Source organism: Arachis ipaensis, chromosome B6, assembly GCF_059453495.1.
Source record: "Arachis ipaensis isolate K30076 ecotype BB chromosome B6, ASM5945349v1, whole genome shotgun sequence".
Lineage (NCBI taxonomy): Eukaryota > Viridiplantae > Streptophyta > Magnoliopsida > Fabales > Fabaceae > Arachis > Arachis ipaensis.
The window spans coordinates 115348442-115359004 of record NC_142441.1 but is presented as its reverse complement, the minus strand read 5'-3'; the positions used below and the strand labels follow the sequence as shown (position 1 = coordinate 115359004).

At 36.7% G+C, this 10563-nt stretch overlaps 1 protein-coding gene across 1 annotated transcript; it reads right to left on the bottom strand.

Moving 5' to 3' along the window:
• Positions 1 to 3278: 3278 nt before the first annotated feature.
• LOC148562395 (uncharacterized) lies at positions 3279 to 10308 on the bottom strand. The gene is made up of 8 exons (XM_088490879.1): positions 9418 to 10308; positions 9183 to 9236; positions 9074 to 9140; positions 8682 to 8809; positions 8424 to 8534; positions 7869 to 8321; positions 7199 to 7459; positions 3279 to 3611 (listed from the first exon to the last, which is right to left on the bottom strand). The coding sequence occupies exons 1-8, from the start codon at positions 10306 to 10308 to the stop codon at positions 3279 to 3281; spliced, it is 2298 nt and encodes a 765-aa protein (XP_088347005.1).
• Positions 10309 to 10563: the final 255 nt, after the last annotated feature.

Genomic DNA, 10563 nt, shown 5'->3' with positions numbered 1-10563 from the left:
AAGGTATTTGGTGGTCTGATTTGGGCGACGAGAGCTTGTATAGTAGAGTTTAGATCAGTAAGTGCTTTCTCCATGGAGGTTTGGGGTGGATAGGAGGGTTCATTTGGCTCATAAGGTGGTTGGTATGGTGGATACGGGTTAGGGTCAAATGGAGGTGAATGGTGAAAAGGGGCTTGTGAGTATGGTGGTCCAAAGTCATGTTGAGGAGAGGGTTTATAGGCATATATGGTGGTGGTTGTTGATAGTCCATTGGAGGTGGTTGTTGCCATGAGGGTTGATCAAATCCTTGTGGCTCCTCCCATCTTTGATTGTTCCAACCTTGATGCCTGTTCTTATTGTAATTTCTTCTTCCTGCAACATAATTGTAACCAGACTCATAGCCAAAAGGGTAAGAGTTCATAATAGCAAATAAAAATTAAAAACAAAAATAAAAACAATTTTAAATTAAAAGGTTATTTAAATTTTGAAATTTAAAATTAAATTTTGAAATTTGAATTTTAATTTTTGAAATTTGAAATTTTAAAATTTGAATTTTAAATTTTTGAAATTTGAATTTTTGAAATTTGAAATTTGAAGATTTTTAAATTTGAATTTTGAAAATTTTTTAAATTTGAATTTTGAAATTTGATTTTTGAAATAAGATAAGATAAAAATTTTAAAGTAAAAACCAATAACCTCTTAATTTACGAAAAAGAAAAAATAAAAACAAAAATAAAAACAAGTAACAAGAAAATATTTACAATAACCAATAATAAGGCACACGTTTGCAATTCCCCGGCAACGGCGCCATTTTGACGTTAGGATTTTTGCCAGTAAAGAATTTCATAAAAACAGTCGCGTTGTAGATATAGTCTCTAAACCAACAAAAATCCTTTCGTACAAACGTTTTGGTTGTCACAAGTAACAAACCCCTTTTAAAATTGATAACCGAGTATTTAAACCTCGGGTCGTCTTCTCAAGGAATTGCAGGGAGGTATGTTCTTATTATTGGTTATGAGTTTGTAAATTGGGGTTTTGGAAGTAAGGAGGGAATATGTTATATGACAAGTAAAATAAAATAATAATAATAAAATCTCTTGGCAAGGTATAAGAATTGGAATTTCTATCCTAGTTATCCTTATCAGGTGTGAAGAGAATTGGGTTTTAATCCCACTTGGTCAGCCTTTATTAAACAAAGGAAGGTTAAGTGGATTGATTAGCTTGATTCTTAAGTCCTAGTCAACTCCTGTGGAGAGACTAGTGTTAGAGCAATCCTAGCTCAAGCAGAATCTGCCAATTTCAATCACTTGCTGAGTTTGATAACTCAAGTACTACCAATCACTTGACCAAAGCCAAAAGGGAGAAAAATATCCAAATTAAATTAAAAGCATCAATATAAATAAAGCAAAGCAATCTTAAATCTGAAAATACTTCAAATTGCATTAACAAAAGAAATTAAATCTAGCATAGATGTTCATAAATTAAATTGAGAAAATAAATAAAAAGAACATTGAACCTGGGATCGAGAGTCACTCCTAAAACTAAGAGAAATCCTAATCCTAATCCTAAGAGAGAGGAGAGAACCTCTCTCTCTAAAAACTACATCTAAATCCTAAAATTGTGAATATGAAAGCATGTTTATGAATGGATGCAATACCTCTACTTTATAGCCTCTAATCTGTATTTTCTGGGCCGAGAACTGGGTCAGAAACAGCCCAGAATTCGCTGGTTGCGAATTCAAACATGCTGAATTTCTGTCACTGCGACGCGTCCGCATGGAGCATACGGTCGCGTCACCTAGCGTCAGGAAAACTATGGCATATTATATATCAAATCGAAGCCCCAAACGTTAGCTTTCCAACGCAACTAAAACCGCATCGGTTGGACCTCTGTAGCTAAAGTTATAGCCATTTGAGTGCGAAGAGGTCAAGCTGGATAGTTTTGCAGTTCCTTCAACTTCTTTTATTCCTTCCACTTTTGCATGCTTCCTTTCCATCCTCTGAGTCATTCCTGCCCTGTAATCTCTGAAATTACTTAACTAACATATCAAGGCATCTAATGGTAATAAGAGAGGATTAATCATAGGGAATTTAAGGCCAAAGAAGCATGTTTTCAATCAAAGCACATAATTAAGAAGGCAAATGTAAAACCATGCAAATAGCATGAATAAGTGGGTAAAGAGTTGATAAAATCCACTCAATTGAGCACAAGATAAACCATAAAATAGTGGTTTATCACCCACCCGAGATCATATGTATGTGCCTTTCTGGGGTTTGTGGGGGTGGATCTCTCCGGTCCTCGTCGTCTCGCTTCCTTTTCCCCTGATGGTCCGACCTTTCCATGAGATATCTATCGAGCCGACCTTCTCTGGCCAACTTTTCTATCACATTTTTAAGGTCGTAACAATCATTTGTTGAGTGACCATATAGCTTATGGTACTCACAGTAGTCGCCACGACTTCCTCCCTTTTTGTTTTTGATGGGTCTAGGGGGAGGTAGTCTTTCAGTATGGCAGATTTCTCTGTAAACATCAACTAGGAAAACTCTCAAAGGAGTATAAGAGTGATATCTCCTAGGCCTTTCGGGATTGACTTCCTCTTTTTTCTTGGGCTCTCTCTCTTTTTCATTTGATGAGTTAGAGTGCCCAGGTTGCCAACTCGGTTCTCGCAATCTGGCATTTTCCTCCATGTTGATGTACTTCTCAGCTCTTTCTTGTACATCGCTCAAGGAGGTGGGGTGCCTTTTAGATATGGACTGGGAGAAGGGGCCTTCTCGAAGTCCATTTACTAGCCCCATGATAACTGCTTTTGTGGGCAGATCTTGAATCTCCAGACATGCTTTGTTGAATCTTTCCATGTAGTCCCGTAAAGACTCCCCGACCTCCTGTTTTACCCCTAGGAGGCTCGTTGCGTGCTTTACTTTATCTTTCTGGATGGAGAACCGCATTAAGAACTTCCGCGAGAGGTCTTCGAAGCTAGTGACCGACCTTGGAGGGAGGCTGTCGAACCACTTCATTGCTGCTTTCGACAAGGTGGTCGGGAAAGCTTTACAACGAGTAGCATCAGAAGCGTCAGCCAGATACATCCGACTTTTGAAGTTGCTTAGATGATGCTTCGGATCAGTGGTTCTATCATAGAGGTTCATATCAGGGCTTTTGAAGTTTCTTGGAACTTTTGCCCTCATTATGTCCTCACTAAACGGATCTTCTCCTCCTAGGGGGGAATCTTCTCGGTCGTTGCAGGAGTTCCGACTTTTGAGGGCGAATTCCAGCCTTGAGAGCTTTTCTTCTAGCTCTTTTCGTCACGCTATCTCGTTCCTCAAGTTTCTCTCCGCCTCCCGCTGTCGTTCCAGTTCCTGCTCCAGTTGTTCCAAACGCCCTTGGTGGCCGTGGAATAGCCCCATGAAGTCGGTTGCATGGGGTTGTCCGTCCTTTCCAGACTCGCGCCCATCAGAAGAGTTTGCTTTTGGATCTTTCAATCCTGAAGTACCCTCTCTGTTCTGATCGGCGCCACTTTGGTGGGCGGCCACATTCGCATCATTGTTTCCAGCGTCGAGATTCTCTTGCTCAGAATCGGACGCGTATGACCATCTTCTGGTGAATTGTCCGTCATTATTGGTTGATCTCTCGGGTCCCTGACAACGGTGCCAATATTACTGTGGGTAACCGGAGATTAATGGGCTGGACTTGCTGGGTTGGCCCAATCATCTGCGGAAGAAAGCCTCCGAGCAGGGTCACGCCTTGGGGCCTCCGTCCGACTTGTATGTATGAGATAATGAGGGGGTGGTACCTGTAAAGATACTCCGATGCTTAAGTTAGGAAGGGTGTAAGCAGGTCTAGAGAGTATTGGGACTTAGTGATACCCGAGGGGTGTCAGTGTATTTATAGTGGTGAACCAATAACCACCGTTGGAGTAGTTCTCCTTTAAAGGAGGATAACCGTCCCTTTATCTTAGGAAAGTTGGGATATGCCTCCTGGAAGTGGGTTGAGAGATTTTAGGGGCAATTACTAATTTGAATGAGTGTTATCTGCCAACTAATATTCGTCTCGACTTCTTTAGATCAAGTCGTTGTTAAGACCGACTTCTTGAGAGAAAGTCGATGTCGAGTGAAAGCCAATCCTTTGATTGGATCTTTCATTTGGGCCTGGACCTTAGCATAATTAAAGAATTTAATATACTTTTTTAATAGAGTCAACAAAAATTTATCGATTAATTATTTTGTCAAAAAAATATATTTTTATAGGTAGAAAGTTTGTTTAATCTTTTTGTGGTTTATTTTGTCAGTATTCAAATTTTTTTTATAATTAAAAATAATTATTTACTCATGTCAAAAATTAAGAACAAGAATTAACGTAAGTCATAAATATTAAATTAGAAAATTAAATTGAATATATCAAAATTTTGAATATCAAATTGAGGCGCAAATATAATTTCAAAAACCAATATGAAACAATATATTCTTCATATAATTAATGCATAGTAGTAGTTGTTTTCCGATACTAAAAAGAGTCTCGTAAATTGATTTTAGAGTTAATATCATTATAGCCAATAGTAATGTAATAAAACTCACAAATTTAGTAATTAGTAATTCTAGACAATTAAATTTTTTATGTAACTAATTAAGTCTAACTAAATCATCACATATATATTTTTCTTTTTTTTTTTTGTTTTTTGTTTTTTTTCTTCTCTTCCATTATCATTATTATTGGTATCGTTCTTCTTTTTTTTTTTTATATATTATTTTTGTTCTTATTCAACTTTTTTGTTTGTTTATTTATTTGTATATTTTTAAAAATTTCAAGAAAGAGAAGAATAAATAAAACAGCACACAAAAATAATGATGATGAGAATGACATCAGATTTTTTAATATGAAATACACAAATAAAATAAAAATAATACCAAATTTGTCATATAAAACATATAAGTTTTATCACAATAAATACATGATTTAAATTGATCTCGACATTACATTGCAAGTCAGTTTATTGTTTAAGATCTAGGAGTAAAGATTATATCAATAATAAAACATGAAAAAAAAAACATATTAGGAGAAAAAAAAAAGATAAAATATGAAGAAAAAGAAGTAAAAGAAGAAGACATATTGGAAAAAATTTCAACGTCAGGATTAAGAAATTTCGATACTATTTTTAAAAAATTTCGGTGCTTTTTTTGTTTTTGATAACTTCTAATTAGTTAAAAAATTTTATGTGTCATCGTTAAAAAATTTTGGTGTTAATTCAAAAATTTTCTATCAAGCAAAAATAATTTTAGTGCTATTTTTCTAATAAATTATACACAAGTCAAAACTCAATTATTCCTTTTCTTTATCATCGTCGTCGTCTTTTTTTCTTCTTTTTTTTTCATCTTCTTCGTCTTGTTTCGTCTTTATATAATTATTCTTGTTTTCACTTTCTTAAAAAGAATAAAAATAAAAAAATTAAACAAATAAAAAAATACAATAACAACTAATTCACATATATAAAGAAAAAAAAATCTAATCATAAAAATAAACAATTTTAAAAAGTATTACAAGTCTGTAAAGTTTGGAATTTATGTTATTGTCAAATACAAAGAACACGACATATACTATGTAGTTTTTTAATTTTTAAAATTTAGTCCAGAAAAGCGATACATTGGGTGTAGTACATATTCTATCCAAAAATACAAAGAACACTACACTTTAGGTATCGCATAGTGTTCCATTTGTAAAAAAGAAAAGGTTATTAGTTAAATACAATGTTAAAATTAAGTTATAATTCATCTTTTTGTATTTTTGGCAAGAAATAATAATAATTACCAGTTTACTACAAAGAAAAACTACATGATGCATGTAGTGTTTAATAATTAATACAATAAACTAGGGGTGTCCGCGGATCGGATCGGATCGGATCGGATATGGCCGAAAATTCGATTCGATCTGCACAATTTCTATCGGATCGGATCGGATATGATATTCGCACTTTTTAGTGCCGGATCCGATCCGATCCGATCCGATCCGCAAATATCCGATCCGATCTGCACATTTGCGGATCGGATCGGATCGATATCGGATATATCCGCATAATTAAACCTTCTCTTTTTAATCATATTTCTATGTAAAATAATTCGATAAAAATATTTCTTTCATACTTTTAAACTTATTTATTCCTAAAATATTTTTAATCAAACTCTCTCTAAATAACAAAAATAAAATAATACAATATATGAATAATAATTACTAACTAAAACATGCAAACAAATAAATATAATACCAAACATATATATTTATTTTTTTTATTTATTATAGTGCGGATCTGTGGATCTGCGGATCGGATACGCGGATGTAGAGCAGATATCCCCGATCTGATCTGCAAAGGGTGCGGATCGGATACGGATATTTACCGCGGATCTGCGGATACGATCTGATCTATGGACACCCCTACAATAAACTGACACTTTTGTATAGAAAGCGACAAGGTACATGTATTATTCAGTATAATTTTGGAAACTTAACCTGATCATTGACGTGTCTCGTTTTATATTTTTTAACTTAAGGAGGACGTATATATATTGATATGAATTAATAATATCGTATAATGTATGAATATTCAAAATTTTCAGTCAATGTAACATCGACATATAATTAAGAAGTAATTGGAAGAAGAATACAGAACAAGAAAAATATATTGATAGAAATTGTAAAACCAAAGGAATAGTTGTGAAGTCAAGCCATATAGTCAATTATGAGTGCTGGATAATGAATTAAGAAGAGAATAAAGAGTTGAGAGAGAAGAAAGCACATCAAAAATATCAGGAGAAAAGGAGTACCACATCATGCTGCCCTCTCATAGCTTTCCAAGCGAGTATTTGTAGTTCTAATTCTCTCACTTCTTCTTGGTCCTCGATGCAGCGGGTCATTCTCCACATATCTCTTTTTCTGTAACTAACTTTTTTCCAATTGAAATACTTGCATTCACCATTCCATCATCCTTTTGTTTTACGTGGTCTGCTATGGGTGCTGCTCCTTTATTCATACACGTAACATCACCCTTCCCATTGAGAACAACCTTGTCCTCAAGGCTGAATTGAGAAAAAACTCTGACAAAAGTGTCAGCATTCTCCTAAGTTGAGATACACGCCTTCCCTTCACCCTATTGGACCAAGATCTCATAGTTCTCGTGACCATCCTTGATTATTGTTCGTGCCTCAAGTATTGCATGTGGCTATAATGTGGGACCAACCTCATTGGACTGAAGTGGTAGTGGCAAGTATGGAGGGTTTGGCTCTCCACGAAACTTCTTTAAAGCAGAAATGTGAAAAGCATCCTGAATCTTCACCACCGGTGGCAAGTCCAACTTATATGCGACATCACTTAGCTTTTTCTTGATCAGGAAGGGTCCATAGTAGCGCATTCCCAATTTTCGGTTTTTTCGTAAGGCCACCGAGTGTTGCCGATAAGGCTGCAACTTGACCAGCACCAATTCGCCTTCAACAAACTCTTCCTAACGACAATGACAATTAGCAAATTGCTGCATAAAATGTTGTTCACACGACAAGTGCATCTTGAAAAAATCTAAAAGCTTGTTCCGCTATAATAACAATTCCTGTAGTGAAGGTTCATCCTCGACGGAGAATTCATAGCTCACAAGAGCTGGGGGTTACGGTCAAACAAGGCTTTAAATGGAGTCATCTTTATGTTACTATGGAAGGATGTATTATACCAATATTGGGCCAAGAAAGCATCTCCAACCATCTCTGAGGTTGATTGGAACAGAGGCAATGCAAATACATCTCAAGGGATTTGTTGAGAACTTCACTTTGGCCATCGGACTAAGGGTGGTAGGCCGAGCTCATTGCCAGTGTCGTACCTTGAAGTTTGAATAGTTATTGCCAAAAGTTACTCATGAAAACCTTGTCCATTTCTGATACAATTGATTTTGAAAACCCATGAATCTTCACTATATTCATGATAAATGCTTCAGCCATTGTCCTGCTAGAGAAATCATACTTATGTGAAATAAAATGGGAGAATTTTGTCAAACGGTCAATGATTACCATGATAACCGAGTAGCCATTAGCTGGAGGCAGAGCCACAATAAAGTCCATGACTATATCCTCCCAAACTTGTGACGGAATTAGTAGTGGTTGTAGCAGCCCAACCGACAACTTGGTATCCACCTTAGCTCGCTGGCAAATGGAGTAGGAAAGAACATAGCGGCATATATCGCGCTGCATATTTGGCCAATAAAAGGAGGAACAAATACGCTCAACTGTCTTAGCTATCCCAGCATGACCTCCTAGTATACCGTCATGATATTCCTTGAGAATTACTTGAATTAAATTGCTGTTGGCAGGCACAACTACCTAGTTACGCCAAAGAAGCTCCCCATTCTTCAAAGAATAATTATGATCACTCAGAAAATTAGTATGGCATTGTCGCAGAATCTCTTATAGTGCTGCATCTACTTCAACCTCTTGATTTAAAATCTTCAACCAATCAAACTTAGGTGTAGACCAAGCCCCAAAATAGCAACACGAAAGAGCATCAATAGGGATATTCTCTGGTGCTGGTTTATACTGAATTTCAAAATCAAAATTCAGCAGCTTATAGAGTCACTTGTGTTGCTCAGGTGTATGCAGATCTTGTTCTAGCAAGGACTTGAGACTCCTTTGATCAGTTCGGATCACAAATTTCTTACTAAGCAAATAGTGGCAAAATTTTACCACGGCTTCAGTAATTGCATAAAATTCCCTAACATATGTTGACTGCCTTTGCATCAATGGGGACAGCTTCTTGGAGAAAAAAGCAATAGGATGTTTGCCTTGTGAGAGTACTGCATCTATTCCTATACCTGAAGCATCAGTTTCTAGTTCAAAGGGCAGATCAAAGTTTGGCAACGCCAAAATAGTCTTGAAGAGATGGCCACTTTGAGTTTCTCAATGGCTTGAGCTGTAAGAGAAGTCCAATCAAATGCGTCTTTCTTTAATAAATCAGTTAAAGAGGCTGCTAAAGAAGTATATCCCTAAATAAATTGTCGATAATATCCAGTCAATCCCAAAAATTCTCAAAGCTATTTAGGATTAGAAGTTGTTGGCCACTCATTGATTGCACGAACCTTTTTCAGTTCCATGTGAACTCCATCCCCTAAGATTGTGTGACCCAAATAATCCACCGTAGACACCCTAAAAAGACATTTTGAGAATTTTGCAAACAAGCATTCTTACTGAAGAAGCTGCAACACCAGCTTCAAATGATGCAAATGAGCCTCCCATGTTGAACTATATATTAAATATCATCGAAGAAAACCAGCACGAATTTCCTCAAGTAAGGACAAAAAACATTATTCATAAGACTTTGAAATATAGCCAGAGTGTTTGTTAGACCGAAGGGCGTGACCAACCATTCGTAGAGGCTTTGGTGGGTCCGGAAAGCCTTCTTAAAGTAATCTTCTAGTCTAACCCGAATTTGATGATATTCGGAACGCAAATCCAGCTTCAAAAACACAGTAGCTCCGAACAATTCGTCCAATAATTCATCTATCGTTGGGATAGGGAAATTGTCCTTAATTGTGATTCTGTTCAAGGCACGATAATTGATACAAAAGCACCATGATCTATCTTTCTTTTTCACCAATGGGCTAGGATGTATAATGCCTTCCTTCAACATATCTTGCATCATAAGTTCAATTTCTGCCTTTTGATTGTGGGAATATCTATAGGCTCTTGCCTTAACAAGTTCAGCACCCTTAACCAACAGAATGGCATGATCATGGGATCTTAGAGGAGGTAGGCCCAAAGGTGTATCTAATACAGCAGCATGTGAATACAGTAAGGCTGCTAAGTCAAGTTGCATGTCACTAGGCAATTTCAAGCCACTTTTCTCCTCTTGATTAGCATGTTGGACCTGCAATGTCAAGCATTCTACTATAGCATCAGTATTCACGAATCTTCTAATGTGATGATATTGTGTTTGTATAAGTGTGGGATTTTTGTCACCATAAACTGTGAGAAACTTTTCTTCATACAAAAACTTAATGAAAACCGCGTCATAGTCGACTATGTGAGCTCGAAGACGCTTCAACCATGTAGTGCCCAATACCAGATCACCCCCAGCAACATTAAGGACATATACATCAGGAACAATCACAGCATAGCCGCGAAAATCCGCCTCCAAGGAAGGGATTCGCCCCTCCACTGTCTTAACGTCGAAGTTACCCACGATCACCTTAAATCCTGAAGCAGGTTTGACAGCCAGGTTTAGAAAGTTTGCTATTCGGGGTTGAATAAAGATATCAGAGCTTCCCCCATCTAAAAGCACTTGAATCGGCAGTCCATTAATCGAAGTTGTCATTCTAATAGTAGCAGGGCCAGTAGGAAAGGTGATGCTCCAATACTAGTTGTTCCAACTGTGCCATAGTATCGTCAGAAGTTGGAACCTCTACCAGCATGTTCGCAACTGGAAGATCCTCATCTTGATCTAATTACAAAATCATGAGCTGACAATTTGAGCAACGATGAGAAGCCAAAAACCTTTCATCGCACCAGTAATATAACCCTTTGTCATGCCTACTCTGCATCTCTGTGGGACTTAGATGGAGAATAGGGG

Excerpts from the sequence above, each read along its gene's own strand:
- LOC148562395 (XM_088490879.1), bottom strand. The coding sequence starts at position 10,308 with ATGACAACTTCGATTAATGGACTGCCGATTCAAGTGCTTTTAGATGGG. Across the intron at positions 9,237-9,417 it reads CCGAATATCATCAAATTCGG|TTCAACATGGGAGGCTCATT; the intron begins GTTAGACTAGAA and ends TTTAATATATAG. Across the intron at positions 8,535-8,681 it reads ATGCAATTACTGAAGCCGTG|TATAAACCAGCACCAGAGAA; the intron begins GTAAAATTTTGC and ends TTTGAAATTCAG.